The sequence below is a fragment of the Euprymna scolopes genome, chromosome 26 (genome assembly GCF_053919585.1).
Source record: "Euprymna scolopes isolate OS-2025 chromosome 26, ASM5391958v1, whole genome shotgun sequence".
NCBI classification, from domain to species: domain Eukaryota; kingdom Metazoa; phylum Mollusca; class Cephalopoda; order Sepiida; family Sepiolidae; genus Euprymna; species Euprymna scolopes.
In genome coordinates this window covers 15,332,436-15,352,303 of record NC_136507.1, presented here as the reverse complement: position 1 = coordinate 15,352,303, position 19,868 = coordinate 15,332,436, and the positions used below count along the sequence as shown (strand labels likewise).

At 34.7% G+C, this 19,868-nt stretch overlaps 1 protein-coding gene across 2 annotated transcripts in view; it reads right to left on the bottom strand.

Annotated features, from left to right (window-relative positions):
- Positions 1-19,868, bottom strand: part of LOC145247923 (LIM/homeobox protein Lhx3-like) — a 320,272-nt gene that overhangs the window by 89,623 nt on the left and 210,781 nt on the right. For both annotated transcript variants that reach the window (XM_080109560.1, XM_080109559.1), the window contains one exon: positions 13,115-13,286. In XM_080109560.1, coding sequence (XP_079965686.1) covers positions 13,115-13,286 — 172 coding nt within the window. The remainder of the gene's footprint in view (positions 1-13,114; positions 13,287-19,868) is intronic.

The window sequence follows — 19,868 nt, the reverse complement described above, 5'->3', positions numbered from 1 at the left end:
ATTAAAAAAACAATCGGGAAAGATAGCGAGACAAAGGGAGATCAGGATATATATATATATATATATATATATATATATATATATTATTTGGGGTAAACAGTTACATATGGTCGCTACAAATAGCCATCTGTTTCAGTCAAAGAGACTTCATCAGGCGACCTGGAACCTCTTGACGCCAAAAATAAAAATAAAAAAAGGTTTATCATTTTTCTTTTTGGCGTCGAGAGGTTCCAGGTCACCTGATGAAGTCTCTTTGACTGAAACAGATGGATATTTGTAGCGACCATATGTAACTGTTTACCCCAAATAATAAAAAATATTTTGCTCTTTTTATTGCTCTTTTTATTGAGCAAGCAGTATTCAAATTTACATATATTAAGGCCTAGAACCGCAGCGTTTGTTCATTTTCACCAGGATTTGTCGTCCTCTGGGAACTTTTGGGACTAAATAGTGGTGGTGAGGGTAATGCTGAATTTAGTCATTTTTTATGCCTTAATCACTGTGCACTCACGGGGAAACATGTATGCTTCACTTGTTACTCTTGAAAAAGCCCACACGTACAGGCGAAATGTCGTCGGGCTTTTAAGTTTTTTTAACCTCCGGTTTTATCCTATTATCGGGATTTCTTAAAATCCTATTTTTAATCATATATATATATATATATATATATATATATATATATATATATATAAAGTGAGAGACAGAGAGATATAAAAAAGAGATAAAGAGTAAAAGAAAGGAAGTGTGTCAGCAGTAAGAGACACATAATATGATGCAGAGTGTGCGGTGATAGAGATTAGGACCTCAAGGGACAGATAATAAGAGAGAAAAAGCTGAGACATGGAGAAACTGGGGCGGTAGAGAGAGAGAGAGAGAGAGAGAGAGAGAGAGAGAGAGAGAGAGAGAGAGAGAGAGAGAGAGAGAGAGAGAGAGATGTGCATATTTTAAATTTCTATATAGTTCTGGGAGGTTCACTCTGCCATGATTTGCTTTCACACTCTTTGAGAAGGGGTTAGTTTATTGCTAATTGCCTGAGGCGCCCATACCGAAGAATGCCGCCAAAGTGCTCTTCCATTTAGGGCGCTGTCTCTTCAGATCCAAATTTTCCGACCCTTGTGTCACATCATCCGGCCGTGAGAGGCAAATAAATGACTCTCGAACTCTTCAATACGGAGAGACTTCAGAATAGAGATTATCATGTCTTACACACGAGCAGCTATGACATTATCTGTTGTCCCTCCTTGAAAAATAAGCAAGTGATTTGCTTAGAATCTGGGTGACAACAAGTCTGCCCAAATTTCAAGTCAAATACTTCCCGAATATTTCGATTTCTACTGACATTAGAAAAGGTCGACCATTATTACAAGGCTGGGTGTTTTCGCAATGAGGGTAATCATTAAACTCTCATTGCTGACAGTCGGTGAAATTTTCCGGAAGGTTTCTTTAGAATTCTAGCATTATCCACGTCAATCCAGTCGAAATGGAGATGATACTACCCCTCTTCTTTGCTCTCTTCTTCTTTTAGTAGCTAAAATAGTACCCCTGTAGCTTATGTCCCTGATAGAAGCCCCCTACATCAAAGTGGCAATGTGCTTTGTGTGGGGTGAAAATGTAACAAAAACCAAAAAAAAAAAAAAAAAAAAAAAAAAAGCTGGTCGGATTAGTGAACTTATAAATTAAAGTAAGACAAATTATTTTTCCACACTTTTTCTAAGGATGCGATCGCATATTTAAAAGATTAATTGTTGTCGTCGAAACATGAAGTCCTACCGAAGTCAGTGACAAGTCTTTAGTAATATTTAATCGCCCCTGAAGAGCAGCTACACGCAGAAAATACAATGGTTCGTGATGAGTTGCGGAATGTGCGTAAGACGATAACGGGCAAAAGCATAGGCATGCGCCAAAACAATAAAAATAAACAAAATTATGATTGTAGACTGGTTCTTTCTTTTGGGTATGCACACACACACACGCACACACACATACACACACACATATATATACATATATGTGTGTAATTTTTTCAACAGCCAGACAATGTCGCAGCTCACAAGAGTCATGACTGCCAACAAACAAGAAGTCTAAGCCTCGAGTTTCGCCCTCATCTTGGGTTGATCAGTTATACACATCCGAACTCGGGATTTGAAACCTGAGGCTCTTGTATTTGAGGCGAGCCCTCTAACAACTGAGTAAACACGTCACAAACACCAGAAAGCCTATCAACTGATACAGATCAAGCTTACCACAGCGAAATCCGACAGAGGATTGAACCTACCTTGTACAGAACAAGCTATAACCCAAGACGACGTCTCACAAGTAGAAATTTTATACTCGGTGCTATTATGACACACTAACCTAGCTCTTGTGAGCTGCGACGTTGTTTGGCTGTGGGAATAGTTATATATTCTCTCATATTCTGAAGATTCTATTGCAAATCACCCCAACAAGTGTGTCTTTTACGTTTCGAGAAAAGATATGCATACTTAACACCTTTTTTTTTTATTGTAATCCTGAAAAAAAAATCACAACTTAGTTCAATATTTAGAGATTAAGAAACAATCGGAATCGGAATCGGAATTGTATCGGAATCGGGGATTTAGCACGGAATCGGTAGTTTTATCGGAATCAGGAAAAATATTGGAATCGTCCCATCTCTAATCTCTCTCTGTCTCTGTCTCTGTCTGTCTGTCTGTCTCTCTCTCTCTCTATATATATATATATATAATGTATATATACATTATATATGTATACACATTATATATATACATATATATGCATATATATTAGGCACCACCAAAACTGGGGGGGGGGGCAGGTAAGTACTTTTTGACGGACCGTCTTTTTAAAAATCTATCAAAAATCAGATAATTATCCGATCAATACGAAATTGTCAGCGATTATTAAGAGAAGAATGAACTTTCTAACAATGTACTTATTTTTCATAAACGATATTTATATATATATTTTTTGCTTACAAAACCCCCCCTTGTTTTGAGGGGGTACACATATGCTTAAAATAATCATCTGAAACTGAACACAACATATTGTGTAAGGGATAGAATTATAGATTAAAAAGAAAATGTCTGCATACCTTATTTTGACGTCTGAATATAAGAACTTCGATTGTGTTTAATTATCCGGCTTTTGAGTTTTGAAGTGTGAAATTCGGTGAATATGTTAAGTAAAATAATTAATTTAAGTTAAGCAAAACAAAAAAAATTTTTTTTTAAATATTTATACGAAAAAAGCCATTTTAAAATCTTTGATAAATAAATTAACATTTTTTTTTTTAGCGAGCCGAATAATGCATGACCATTATTAAACAGGGCATGCTTTGAAGAATCGATACAAAAAAAATTCGATAAATATTGTGCCCTTTGTGTTAACAATAGCATCATTTTTTCGATCCCGTTTGAAAACGTTTACCGCCTTTTGACTACGGTGGACCAAACGCGCTGAAATATTTTTTTTCATTCTGCTTTAAATTGCCCCCCCATTTTGGGGAGCCTGACCCCCACACACATACACATTAAAAACCAAACTCATACAAATGGTCACCCATCTGGTACTGGCCAGCCTCAGCGTTAATAATACATTGAAATTTTCGTCACTGAAAAATAATTATTTGAAATCCAGGTACTTATATTATAATATTTTTGCATATTCTCATAAAAAATCATCCTAAATCTTAGTTAGACAATAAATAAATAAATTAATTATTTCAAAAACCTTTTTTTTTTTTTAATATTTATGTACGCTTTTTGTGCAAGACAAAAAAATGTCAATTATTAACTTTTTTGGGAAAATTTAACATTTAAAATTTAATTAAAAATAGTAGAAAAAGTTTTACATTATTCTGTTTTCTATATGATAAAATTCAGGGTTTTATCTTTCTGGAAAAAAAAAGTTGCTCGGAAATAATGGATTTTAATAAATGTAATTTCGTTTTAAAAAACAACAACAACTTAATTTTTCGGCCATTTTTGGCGGTGCCTAATATATATACATTATATATATGGACATATATATACATTATATATATGTACATATATATATATATAAGAATATATATATGTATGCATATACACACACACACACACACACACATATATATATATATATATATATATATATATATATAATTATGTGTGTGTGTGCGTGTGTGTGGTCAGATCAGTGAATTTATGCATTTTAGTAAGACAATGTTTCCCGCTATTTTTCGAGGGATGCGACCATATATTTAAAAGATCAATTGCTGTCGTCGTAATCTGAAGTCGTAGCAAAGTAAGCGACAAGTCGTGAAAAAAAAAATGAAAAAGAAGCAATTGAATTGTGAGAAACGAATTTGTGCGGACGGCAATGGCGGACGTATTGGTGGCGCTGCGACAAAAAACAAAAAAACAAAAACAAAATACAAAAAAAAACAAAAAAAAAAACAAAGAAAATGTCCGCAGTTGAATGTTGAAAAGGTGTGGTCATCAAAGATTAAGAAAAGAGAGCGACGTGTGAATAAGCGGATAGGTGTCAGAAGATAACGAAGGAGCGGAAGAAGAAGACATTTTGTTTTAGAGGAGAAGTGGGGACCGTTTGAAATGGGGTTTAGAAGCCATGAAAAAACAATGTGTGGAAAGTGGACTACAAAGGAGGAAAATGGATACGGGATGTTGTGGGAGATGAAATATAAAGAAATGCGAGGGAGTACGAAAGAAGAGAGAGAGAGAAAGAGAGAGAGACAGACAGACAGACTAATAGGGAATGAAAATGACAGGGGATGAGAGAAAGAGAAAGAGAGAGAGAGAGAGAGAGAGAGAGAGAGAGAGAGAGAGACAAACAGACTAAAAAGAGACGGAGAGACAAACAGACTAATAGGGAATGAAAATGACTATAGGGGTGAGTGAAGGACGGGCGAGAAAACTATAGAGGGGAGAAATAGCCAGAGGGAGGGAGAGAGAGAGAGAGAGAGAGAGAGAGAGAGAAAGAGTAAGAGAAAATAAAGGAGAGAGAGAGAATGAGAAAGATAGATATGCAGAAAGAAACTGAGAAAAACGGGGAGACAGATATAAATAGAGGAGAAAAGAGAGTGAACGAAAACGATGTACCCACACACACAACCACAATTATGGAATTAATAATCTAATCAATGCAAAACGGAAAATTTCTTTCTTCAGTCATCTTGAGAATGTCTTTGAATTAAGACGAAATGGCGTTAAAGAAAATTTCAGTTTAGTCTCATATATATATATTGTATACAAAGAAAGAAAGAAAGAGAGAGAGAGAGAGAGAGAGAGGAATTTGAGGGGGTGGAAGCAGAAGATGAGTAAAGAGAAGGAGAAAGCGGCAATCAGAAACACAGACATAAATACATTCAGAGAAAAAAGGGAGAATGTGTGTACAGGTATAGGAGCAGAGAGAGAGAGAGAGAGAGAGAGAGAGAGAGAGAGAGAGAGAGAGAGCATGGAAGGCAGGAGCATTTAAAGCAGACATCAGTTTATTATGCTAAAGGGTGTATGCTTGGTGCCTGTGACGCGGTATGGTTTATTCTGCGATCACCCATCACCAGTAGTGCATCAAGATCATTGTTTTACTTGAGGTGCTTCGGGGATGACAATGAGGTTGAGAATAGTGAAACTATGAGTGGTGGAGCAGAGGAAGTTGGAAAAGAGGGACACGGGACTTCGTGGCTGCTAAGACGGACAGAACGGCTTCATTATGTATTTATGACAGTGTCAAGTTAAGTTGAAAAGACGGTGGAGTTAAGTTATTGATTTCATTCCCTTTTTTTACATAGGCGTCACCACTTATCAAGGCCTAGAGGCCGCTCAAGGATAAGGGTGAAAGAGTGTACAGTAGTAATGGAAGTTCGGTAAATTTGTTAACTTAAGTGTAACGGCTCATCAGAAACTTGTTCACGTTGGACTTGAAGACAACCATATTATAGACAGCTGGAAAGCAGGAAAACGGAAGACAATTCCACAGGCGTGCAGTTCTAAGAAAGAAGCTTTGATCATGGAATCTCTGTTAAGGTTTAGGCACTGGTAAAGAGTGGGAGGAATTATTGATAGTGTTTTCAGCTAAACGAGTGTTTTTTTGTGAAATTTTTATGTCGAGTCAGTTTTGGCTGATTTTCTCAAATATAACTTCTGAAATGGGGAGTTCAAAAATGAGGGATGAAAGAAATTAGTTTTCAAGATAAAAAGCTTCAGGGTCGATGCGCACTCGCATATACCCTGGACATGTGGAGATACAGCACCTCCGTAATGATTGCAGTTAAAACGATATTATTTATCGGTCATAGATTCTCAAACAGCAAAACAAACAGAACAAGTTAATTTTCAAATTGAAGTTTATTCCTACGTATTTGGTGAATTAGAATAAAATCCAACTGCCAATATAGATTAGAATTGCTTTATATCGCAGAATATAATTCTTATTGACAGAGGACAGAAAAACTACAGTGTTAACTCAAACTAACTCCACAAAAATGAGCAACGTTTATTATTCACTAGTTAAGGTACCCGACGTTGCCAGGTTGTATTTGATATATTTGAATCCTCGTACTTAATTATTTTATTGATTAAACGAAGCATTCATTCATAGTTACTTCTTTTTCCATATCCCCATGAGGAAGGAGCAGTAAGTGCATTTTATTTTATAGGGATCGCGCCAGTAGCATTAATCCTCTTTTCTAGTTTAATCTTTTACTTTTAACCATTCTTCTTTTTTTTACATAGGCATCACCACTTATCAAGGCCAAGAGGCTACTCGAGGACGAGGGTTAAAGAGTGTACAGTAGACAATTGGACACTATAGTAATCGTTAGTAATGGAAATTCGGTAAGATCAGAGAAGAGAGAATCGGAGAGAACTTCATCGTTTACTGTCTTCTTTCAAAATATGATTCAAGGATTTATATATTAATACGATAGCGCTTTTGATTCCGCTTGCCGTAAAATATGTTTAAATATCTTTAAAATCATGAAGGTATTCGCATTTATTGATACAAATATATGATGGCAAAACTTTAAAAAATAATAATTAGTGCGACCAGCTAGAATGGAAACCAAAACATATCGTGTCCAAGGTGCGTGCTGTACCGCGGTCGGTATCGAGACAAATACAGGGTGACCCCCCCAAAAAAAAAACAAAAGCTAAATGGAGGCCATCTAAAACATATGCTGTAGAACGGAAAAAAGGCCCAAAACCCTAGTGTGTTGATGTGATATTTTGTATATAATAAACTAGTTATGACCAGAGTTTCATTTCATTCGGACAAAACACTAAGAAACAGGGCCTAATTAGAGTTGGGTCCTGTTTCTTTGGGGTCACCCTGTATTAACACCCTTGAAATAATGAATTTTATATGGTCCAGTGCATAAAAAAATATAAACATGTCGGCTAGTTGAAAAGAGAATGTCGCATTTCAACATGCCGATATATGTCCGTATGCTTTATTCATCCATCCAAACAAAGATTTTACTCGGGATAAACCATCATTGGTGCATGATTACTATTTCCTGTTTATTTAGGTGTTATGTGACCAGTAGTTCCTATTTACAATGCCTCCTCACGGGACAGAGTTAGACACCAAGGCCGTTTTTTAATGTGGAGAAAAGGAACAAAAATAAAAATTTTCTCAGTCGTGAAGGATTTCTCCTCCACTGACAGATAACAAGAAATTGAAATACAGCATCTGAAGAACAGATACTACACTTTGATCTTGACCCGAAGGCCAAGAGTTTATTTGTTTAATATTTACACACACATCTACTGTTTTATATATATATATATATATATATATATATATATATATATATATATATATACATACAGATATATATATATTAACATACAGATCTTTAATAGTTTAGTCTCATATATATATATTATATACAAAGGAAAAATATTTAACATACATATATTTAACATACACACACGCACACACACTTATATATATATATATACATATATATATATATATATATATATATTTAACATACATATATTTTACATACATCGAGCCTCATAAATAAAAGAATTGGTATAAATAAAGGGTGAAATATAACTGAATGAGCAGATTTGTCCCATAAATGCACACACACACACACACACACACACACACACACACACACACACACATATATATATATATATATGTGTGTGTGTGTGTGTGTGTGTGTGTGTGTGTGTGTGCATTTATGGGACAAATCTGCTCATTCAGTTATGTTTAACCCTTTATTTATAAGGCTCCATATGTGTTAAATATAACTGCAGAGCATATACAAATAAATGACAAAAATTCTTCTATATTCCAAATTCAAAGATGTTGTTCATCTTACCGTTTGTTTCTTTCACTACGTTAAAATGACAGCACCTGTTCCGTAGCGCAGAAACAATCATAAAATTATGTCAAGAATAAAAGATTATAAGATTCCAAACACTCTTATGAAATCTTTTTTCTTCTCACTCCATCAATACTCGTGACCTCTTTCCGTCACTACCCCCTCTTTTTCCCCTCTATGCAAACATATATAAATATATATGCAGCCTGTATACTACAGGGTGGTCCCAAATTAGGTTCACAGTTATTAAACTATCGTTTATATCCTTGACGTTTAACATGCTTTATGAAGAGGTAAGCTAAACTTAATTTTAGTGAACTTTTACTTCAGCAGGATGGAGTACCACAACATTATGTGTAAGAAACTATCGTTACCAGTTTTTTTTTAATTTTTACTTGGGAGTCACCACTTATCGAGGCCATAAGGCCACTCGGCGATAAGGGTTAATGAATGTAAGGTGGTAGTGTAGTAATCGTTAATGGTGTAAATTGGGTAGAATTTGATTATTTATGGGAACAGCTCAACAAGAACTTGTTTGTATTAGATTTGAAGGCTATCATGTTGTATTCAACCGAGAATCAGACCAGCGGAACAGTGTTTCTATGGGCGGGCAGTTTTAGGAAACGAGCTTTGTTCATGGAATCTGCGTTTTGATTTAGACACAGATAGAGAGTGGGTGGAATCGTATATAGTGGTGGTAGCTAGTCGAGTGTTTCTCCACAGCGTTGATTCAGAAGAGGAGGAAGCATTGAATAACCACCATGCTTATCTGACCTGGTGGGTTTCTTTATTGGGGGTGTTATAAATAACAAGATTTCCGAGAAGAAACCAATAATAATGGATCAATTAAACGAGTACATTAATGACGCGTTCACAGAAATTGATGAAAATCGGAATTTGCGCCGCGCTGTTTGTCAGAGTGCCTTGGAGAGATTTAAAGAATGTTGCAAAATTGAAAGAAGGACATTTTGGGTGTCTGAGTAATTAAACATTATGCTTAATCCTTGAAACATACTATATATTACATGATGTAACGAATTTCCCGCTCTTCTAGAGGTAAATATTTAAAGAAATAGTCTAGGTGATAACTGTAAACCTACTTGCAAGCCACCCTGTAGATAACTATCTTTACCCCATTACCTCTACATACCTATCACTTTCACATAACAATGAGGACTGTACGTTCCCACGTTTCCTATCTGTTTCTCATCTATCTGCTGGAATTATTTCTAATGTTCGCAAGTCTAATCTCCATCTCATCAGCTGCCGAGTTTACCGTCTTAATTTTCGGCATTTCTCCTCGCTCATCCTAATCCGCAAAGACGTCTTAAGATCATCTACGTTTAAATTTATTCTACTTTCACTTTCACTTTCGTTTTGATAATCACATTAACTCGCGAGGCTCATTGGCAGTTTCGAGTGTCGGGGAACGCAAAACAAAAGGAAAACGAAGACAACAATGGAGACGAGCGCGTTGATAGCACGAGTCTTGCTGTCGTGAACACTTCAAAGATTGTTTGGACAAGCGATCGATACGTTTGGAAAATATGGAGACTCGTACATGTAACGGGTCGGATAAAAACGGAAGTATATCAAGATACAAATGAGAATGATCGATTTCTAAAATAGATAAAGTTAAATAGAACAGAAGAAAATAAAAGTAGAACTGTAAGGAGAAAGTGCGTAAAGAAAAAGTAGAGGTAGATCATAATAATAATAATGATAATAATAATAATAATAATAATAATAATAATAATAATAATGATAATAATAATAATAATAATAATAATAACAACAACTAGCAGGACCTGTGGAAATTCCTCAACTGACTATTTCGTATGTAATATATTGATGTTGGCATTCTGTGGATGTTCAGTATAAATTGAGATGCATTGATATTATTGTAGCTCTTTTGTTAAACTGCAAAAGTATTTATCTAACCTAGCAGGGACGCTCGGCGTAGCTGAGTCGTAAAATACACTTAAATATGATATTTTAATTTATGCAAATTTCGTATATATTATTATAAAGTCAATTTCTAGTCCCTTCTTATATATTATAAAGTTGTGATTTCAAAATAAAAAATATATCCATATGACTTGGGTGTATCAGCTTTAATCGAAACCGAAACCAAAACTTATATATATATATATATATATATATATATATATATATATATGCATACGTACATATATATACATAAACATATATATACATATATACATATATATATACATATATACATACATATACATACATATATATATATATATATATATATTTATATATATAACTTAATGTCCTTCATCAATTATCGAAACCGAAACGGAACAAGAAGAAGAAAAAGAAGAAGAAGAAAAGAAGAAGAAGAAGAAAAGAAGTAGAAGAAAAAGAAGAAGAAAAAGAAGAAGAAGTAGAAGAAGAAGATAAAGCAAAAGAAGAACAAACAAAAAAGAGGAAAAAACAGAAAAAGAAAAGAAAAAACAGGAGAAGAAACAGAAGGAGAAATATAAGAAAAAAATAAACATGAGTAACAGAAGAAGAAGAAAAAGAAGAAGCAGGAAAAACAAAAGAAGAAAAGGTTGAAGTAACAGAAGAAGAAGTACAAGAAGAAGAAGAAGAAGAAGAAGAAACAGAAGAAAGAGAAAAAAGAAGAAACAGATGAAATAGATGAAGAAATAGAAGAAACAGAAAAGCAACAGAAAAAGAAGAAAAAAAAGAGACAGAAAGAGAAGAAGATAATGAAGAATAGGCAGAAACGAAAAAAAAAAGAAAAAGAAGGAGACGAAGTAGCAGAAACTGAAGATAAAAAAGAAGCTGAGGAAGAAGAGGAAAGGAGAAGTGGCGCGAAGCAAGGGTGTCAATCGAGTAATTAGTCGATTGAAAGTCAAGTGAAGGTAGAAAAAAAGCGGGAAAATGTCGTCGGCGTCTTTCGTTCGGTTTCAGCCGTGGAAATTTCTCAAGAAAGATGTCGAATCAAATGACAATTCCTGTGAGATGCAGAAAAACGAGGAACCGCGTTCTTCGTGGGGAAGGCGGGAGAAAGCGATGGGAGTTAGGGTTGAAAGGACGAGCTATTATTCTAATTGTTTTAAATGACATTATCATTATCGTTTTAAAAAGTGGAAACGGGACAAGAAACAAAAAAAAAAAAACAATTATTTGGAATACCTTAGTCTGACATAAAAAAGACGGAATTATTGAAAGAATGCTTTTTAATACAACGGGGGCGCGTTGGGAAATTAACGTTTTCTTTTGAAAATGAAATATAATGCATAACGTTGTCATTAAAATTTGACTTAAATTTGCTTGTATATTTGGCAAAAAAAAACACTTTGGTATATGTTCGGATACTACACTTCATTTCTTCTGTCTTGGCTCAGTGAACGCGAAATTCTTCTAGGCTTATGCAATTTTTATTTTGTCCCAATTCTGAGAGCCACTTTTGGGGGAGCTGGATTTTACCCAGATTAAAACCGATCCTGTGTCTGTCTATGCCCTCGTGGGGAGGTAAATGAATAGGCATTTACAGCACTTGTGCACTAGGGCGAAGGTACAACATTTTTGGTTTTCAATTGCAGGGTAGATAAGCGTACGCCCAATGCAGAAGACATTATTTTTTTTATACATTTTTTATATTTATTTTAATTCAATAAAGGTGTAACAAAAACTTTCTAAAAAAAACCCAAAAAACAAAAACAAAACAAAAAACAAACAAACAAACAAAAAACAAATAAAACGCACATTTGAAAATTAAAATTTTTTGGCTTTGTTATAAAAAGTAATACTAATCTCTAATTTGTGGCTAAAAACTAGTGTCAATATAATTTTCTTACGTCTATCTTTATTTATCTATTTTTAAAAACAAACAAACAAACAACGCATTTGGCGTTGTGAGATTTTTTATTCGACCCTGAAATTGCATTTATCTGCCCCCGCTATGCACTCTCCAAATGTATCAACTGAAAACCAAACAAAACTGCACTTTCGCACTAGTTCACAAGTGCCGGACTTTCTAATTGGTATTTTAAATACCGGCGTCCTATTCGAATTTTCACGAGTTAGAAAATAAATCACTACTTAGTTTCATGACGCAGAATGGTAGGCACTATTGGGAATTATCTTGGAGAGAACTTCAATGTATACTAGACACTGTCCTCGCGTGTCTAAGGTCTCTCTGTGCAGAGGTTTGTCAGAACAACCTGACATGAGGATACTTTTTCCTAGAAGTAAACCCTGACCAAATATTCAAAATCACATAGTATTCGCTGCCCAAATAAGATCTCTTCGCTGTGGCGAACTTAGATTAGCTTTTACGAAGAATAGTGCACCTTCTCCAAGTGATGTTACCTCAAATAATAGCACGAAGCTGGATACTCCACCAGACTAGATAAATTCTTGTCCTGGAATCCAGTAAGACCAAGGGACCAAAATGAAAGATATACTACAAATTATGAAAAGGAGAGGAAAATTATGCTCTCAGTTTCTTTACTAACTCAGTGTTTGAGAGATATAGACTTCAAGTGTTAGCCGCAGGTTGTGGGCCTCTTGATTTCTGAGAACTTCTACTGCAGTAAAATAAAACAAATAAAAGTGAATTATACTTTCTCTGTGAACGGCCATTCACCGACACTATTCAATGAGAATGAAAGGCCTGCTCTCGGCCTGCCGAGCTAACAGCATATGCAACTTAATTTTCTCATATTTTGTGTAGATTTTTTAATCATTTTTTTCTGTAATTCTGAATAGAACAAAGAATCTTCGAAAAGTGCTTACCTGAAGAAATCATCTTTGCAGAAAACCTCATCATTTTTGGAGAAACACTTGTCCGTGAGTTGGGCATGACAGTCTGTACACTTGAGACATTTTGAATGCCACGATCTGTCGAGGACCTTCAGGATAAATCGGTCCAAAATCTGTTCGCTGCAACCAGCACACTTGGGAATGGCTGTAACGAATAAAATATATATATAAACATTATCAACGATTTTTACAAGTGGAATGAGAATTAATGATATTAAAAAAAAAAAGAAGTTTTTTAGTTTGGTCTGTCTATTTTATAGGATAACAACCCTTTTTGGAGTTCTTTCATGTCGAAATCAAATAGGTAGAGAAAACAATTCCTTGCCATACAGGCCATTTTCGACCGGATTTTAAGAAATTTATTTTTATACTGGAAGATGTATCCAGCCCGGTATTAAACGTAACGTTAAATTCTTGAAAAAAAAAAAAAAAAAAAAAAAATGAAAAACGGAAAGAAAATGAGATATGTACATGTGAGTAATGTGTTTTTTTTTTTTAAACAGTTCATGTCTTAATTTTAATTAATTATTTGGATTATTATCCTCCTCTTCTAGTTGTCTTTTTTTTTTTTGCTTTTTTTACGACGTTTTGAAAATCTATTACCTGCAACATTTGCCGTTCGTATGCACCACTGAAAACATGCAGCTTCTGATTTGGTTATACTTTACTGCACATCAAACTGATAGGTCATATAATGCTACGTTTTAGTAAGGATATTTCTATGTATTATATCTTAATAAAATTACAAAACGATTTCAAGTGTTTTTTGTGTTTTCCGCCATTGTTGCTATGCTAAATATATACGGAAACATTTTTTTGTATTTACTACTGATGTTTATTGAAATCAAAGAAAGGTAATGATGCTAATTACGGCATAATCACGTTGACACACCAGTCCCCCTCAGGTCATTGAAGTTAAGCAACGTTGAGACTGATTATTACTAAAATGGGTGACCAATTTGGGAATTCCAGGCGCTGTATTTAGGAGGACGTCGACACTTCCCTGCAAGAGTTTCAAAAACCTACCGCGTCATCTCCCCTAACGGAGATATACATGCGACTGAGGAGCGCTTGTAAATTTGTACTCTCATGAAACTTCCTCCTTTGGAGGAAGCCAGTTAAACCGACACAATGATGCTAATTACAAGAACATTTAAAACGTTCTATTTCGAGCTTCATTAATATTCTTTCTTTTCTTCACATCGGTTGAATACGAGGCTGAAACTACATATCTAGTTTCTCCTTTTCCTGTATTCCAAAATTACTGGATTCGGCGTTAAATAACCCGAAAAGGGTGCATGTGCCGTAAAATGAAAAAGCCAAATTTCGCACACACACATATACTCTCTCTCTCTCTTTCTCTCTTTCCCTATCTCTCTCTCTTTCTCTTAATCTTACCGAGAGCTTCTATGCATTTTCAGCGTTCTACAAACACGTGCGTTCTTTTCTAGAACGAGTGATCTAAACGCTCGCTTTCATAATATTGGCTGGGCGCCCATTAAAACGTCGGAAATAATTACGCGCTGAAAGAGTGATATGCGTACGCACGCACGCACGCCATCCCCCGTCAGCGTATACGCGGCAATAGGAACATCGGTTGCAAACAGCGACAAGAACTGGTACGTGTAGGCGTACACGACTCACATACACAGCGAAGATCACTTAAAAAAAATATTAAATAACATTTAACAAAACACTCATAGCCTCCTATCACGACCTACATAACTTTATTAGACTGACAACGTCCTAAGCTGTAGTACTCTTGCCACGTTTAGAAAGGAGTTGCTCGGAATACCCTTTCTTGCCACATAGAGTACAAAAACCGCTATCAAATATTGGTGGGCGATGCCTATTTCTCATCCATGCTACCTTTTTTTCTCATAGAAAAGATGCTGTAAGCCTATCTCTGTTCTTTCCTTATTTTCATGGCAGGTGCTTGACTAAGATTTAATCTATGGTCCCCTTCTCTAAGTTAGTCGCAGCAAACACTCTACTAGTTTCATCAACTATCAGCAATCACTCTTATTTTCTATCTGTTCTTAAAACTAAACGAAAATTTCACGAGCCTAGCCTTTTCACAGCACTCTTCGACTGTAGAACACAATACCGCAGAGCTGTTTCTCAGATTACTATGACATGATCGTTTTTAAGTCCAACGTAAACAAGTTATGATGAGCGGTCATCTAAAATAAGTTTACTCATTGAATTTCCACCATAACCGATCATTACGGTGCTTGACTAAGAGTTAATCTATAGTTCCTTCCTCTAAGTTATTTATAGCAAACACTCTACTAGTAACAGCTACGATCGCCAATCATCCTTACTTTCCATCATGGGATGAAGAGAGACAAGACATGTAAACTAAAGAGGGAGATAGCGTGGAGAAAGGGCAGACAATGAGAGAGGAGAAAAGATAGAAAAAGGTAAGAGAGAAAGAGAGAGAGAGAGAGAGAGAGTAGAGAGGAGAGAGGAGAAGGGAGAGAAAGTTGGAGAGAAGGGAAAACGGTAGATAAATGGGATGACTATGTAAGTGAAAAAAGGAAAAGCAAGCGAAAGAGGGAGCACACGAGAAAGAAAGGAATAAGAGAGTAAGGCAGGAAATGGGAAGATAAAAAGAAAGAGATAGATAGATAGATAGATAGATAGAGAGACAGATAGAGAGAGAGAAAGAGAGAGAGAGAGATGGAGAGAAAGTGATGGATATAACGAAAATTCCTCGAGCCTAGCTTTTTCACAGAACTATTCGTCTGCAGAACACAATACCACATAGCTGCTTCCCAGCTGACTATAAGATGATCGGTTTTAAATTCAACGTAAAAAAAGTTCTTGAGAGCGGCCATCTAAAATAAAATCACTCATCGAATTTCGACTATAATCGATCATCACGGTGTTGTCTCACTTGATGCTCATTAATCCTTATCCTTGAGTTGCTTCCGTGCCTTCATAAGAGGTGACTACTTATATAAACAAATTTTGGAGAGAGTACAGTAAATGACCAATTTAGGTCCCATTTGCTTGGATTTGAAACCGACGGAACTGAAGTTGTTCTAATCTTATGCGATATATATATATATATATATATATATATATATATATATATATGTGTGTGTGTGTGTGTGTGTGTGTGTGCGTGTGCGTGTCAAATCTTTTATAATAGATGAAAATGATAGAGACTCCAGTTAAAATAATTTGCCAAACCAACACAATAGCACATGAATGAATGCCCCAGCAGAAACAACAAAAGCAATGATCGAACAAGGAAGAAAACTACAGAATACAAAAAAAAAAAAGAAAGATGTTTTCTCTTGGAATTTCAAACAGCATGAAACAAGCATGCAACTCAATTGAGTAGCCTTTTTTTTTTCGAAGGTGGCCCACGATTTTTTCAAAGATTTTAAAGCATCTTTTCAATCCAACAAAAATGCATCTCTTATAGAATACAAAGATGAAATAACAACGCAAAACAATAGTAAAAAAATACAAATAAATAATAACGGTGAAACGAAGGGTCCGGACGCGAAGTTTAAAAAGAGACAAGAAAAAAAAGGAAAGAAATAAAATGAAAGAAAAACAAGCAAGACACCTCCTTGATGCACTGTTAGCACGCTTTGTACGCTCTTCAACATTTGTTTATATACACTTTAAACACAACGATACTTTAATCGTACATATTGAAATAAATGCCCATAAATCCATTTACGCTTTTATAAAAGTCATAAACTTTATTTAGTTTTCTTTTTTGTTTGTAACAAATAAATTAACATAAATGAACATAGTAGACCTTAAGTTTACATTCGACGGCATTGCATCTCGTTTTTCTTATTTTGTCACTTTCCATGCTCGATGTTTCCGACAGAGGAGGAAGAATACCTGTTTTATGGGCCGGTATCTATCCATCTAACAATAAGTACTGGCGTGTTCTTGCCCTTGTTTTAAGATCCTTACATCATGTGGCTTCATGTATTGCCTGGAGCGATTTTCAAAAAAAAAAAAAATGTTCGACTTGATTCTTTTTGGGGCATTGTTTTCTACGAATTTTTCAGTATGTACGGAATAGATTACGTGAAGTTTTTAAACATAAATAAATGTAATTGATACTATGAACTCCTCTTGATTCGAACTTCAATCCTCCCAGGTTGCCAGTTTGCGTCGTCGCTCAATTCAAGATGACCACGTCCCCTTGTATCCGGAGAGAATGGTCAGTTACATATCAGTGATTGTGATCCCTTATTTACTTGCCTCACCCTAAGTGTAAAGTTAGGCACAAGGTTGGATTTTATGTGAGAGTATTAAAACTAAGATAGTTGAAACGAAGGCATATATGGAGGTTAAAGTGAAAATTTAGTGCGAAATAAAAGTAAAAATAAAAGCACATATGAAAATCAAAACGACAAAAAAAATGAGATAACAGATAAGTGAGACAAACACAAAAGATGAAAGGAAACGTGAAAGTAAAAATGAAAGTGAAAGTAAATATAATATAAAAAAACAAATTACGGATACAATGAGAGTTAAATTGTAGTAAAAAGTCAATTATTGATTGAATTGAACTGAAAGGAAAGTGGATGTGAAAATGAAAGTGAAAGTACAGATAAACTTAATGGTAAAATATAAATGATGAATACAGTTTAGATGCAGGGTGGCCCACTTAAAAGTAGTCCGGAAAATGTAGTAGAGAGAAGGAATATTTTGTTATTGTTCAAATTGCCTGTAGAAATGTTTAAATTTTAGATAGTGTTATAAAAGATGTTGAACTTGCTCCCCGTTTACATCTATGCATCTCTAGCCACACTTAACAACGTGATTCTCCTGATAGCGTTGGTAAAGTTCTCTTTTAGTTGGTCTAGATTGTGAGGATTATTGGCATAAACTTTTTGTTTTAAAGTCCCCCAAAGATAAAAATCACATGATGACAAGTCCGGGGAACGTGGTCGCCATAACCCTTTGCTTATTGTTCTCTCTTCCGTAAACATGTCATGAACTCGTGTCAGTGATCTGTGAGACGTGTGGAATGTAGCGTCATCTTGTTGGAAAAAGAATTGCATTTTGTCTTGTGGTGTAAGTTGGTCGTTAAAGAAAAAATTAGAGAGATTGGGCTACTTTTAAGTGGGTCAGCTTGCATACCGAAGAAGAAAGTGAAATTCCAAATGCAATTAAAAATGCACTACAGATGAAAGGTTGAGTAAAGTTTAAGTAAAAGCTAAAATGAAAGTGAAAGTAACAACAGAAAGTAAAATAGAAATTGAAATGGAAGAAATGTCAAGTACAGATTAATTTAAAGTAAATGCATACATAAAGTAAGAATTTAGAGTTATCGATAGAATGTTAAGGTATGAGATATTTTAAAGTGAAAGTGAAAGTACAAAATATACGAAAATGAAGGTAGCTTGGAAATGAAAGTGAAAATAGAGATTAGTTAAAAAAAGAACAGATTACCATAATTTTAGTTCGTGTGTTTTACAACTGACTACCGGAAAATACTATTTAAAACTTAAGTATAAGAGATTAACGAAACATTCACTTCAAGCTTAAACGTTTCAGACTAACTACAAGGTTAGATAGAACAGACTAATGCTAGTTTGACATACTAGGAAAACGTTATTTAAAATTTTAGATCGCCAAAATAATACGCTAATTCAAACTTTACAGTAATAGACAAACGGAAAGTTTATTTCAACCTTAAGCTCGACATAATAACTACCAAACTAGTAAAAACTTAAGCGTGACAGATCAATTAAATTGCTATTTCAAATGTAAGTTTATCCGTCGGACCGACCATACCGCTTATAACGATGCAAGGGCGTTTCTAAAAATCTGTGAGAGATTCACTGAAAGGATGAACACGTTTTTTGTCAATCGTTTCCAGAAAAAAAATCATGAAAACAATGATAGATGAAAACAGAGAAGGAAAAATGACAAATGATTGACAAAACGAAAATGAAAAAAGTAATCGCAAATAAAAAGAAAAGTAAGACGTTTCTGAAAAAAAAAAGAGAAAAAAGAGTGCAAAAGCTTTGAATAAAAACAAATAACTCAAACATCTAAATTACAGCGAAGAACCAAAAAGATAAATGAACTGCTGCGTCGCTGTTCTTATCTGTTGAAGAAGTGTCGACGCCGCAGGTTCCCTAAATCTGAGTTTGTTATCAAGAGATATGTATACACACAGGCATATATATATATATATATATATATATATATATATATATATATATGTGTGTGTGTGTGTGTGTGTGTGTGTGTGTGTGTGTGTGTATAGTGAGAGAGGGAGAGAGAGAGAGAGTAAAAGAGAGATGTGTGTGCAAAGAATAAGAGATAGAAGAGAGACAGGAAGGAAGGAGATTAAAGACAAATACATATAGTTGCATCGTGGATATATATATATATATATATATAAATATATATATATATATATATATATATATATATATATATATATATATATATATAGTGAGAGAGAGAGAAGGGGCAGAGGGTGGAACGATAAAAGTGTCACCTTAAAGAAAACAACCTTACAGCTGTATTTTAAAACTTTTACTGAAAAAAATCAATTCATATAACTTGATTATGTAGTAGAACTGACATATATATATATATATATATATATATATATATATATATATATATATATATATATATAGATATATAATGTAGCCGCATTCAGCCTCAATCACCGCCTCAATATGTATTCAGAACTGGGAGCATGCCTTTCCCACAAGCGTCGGCG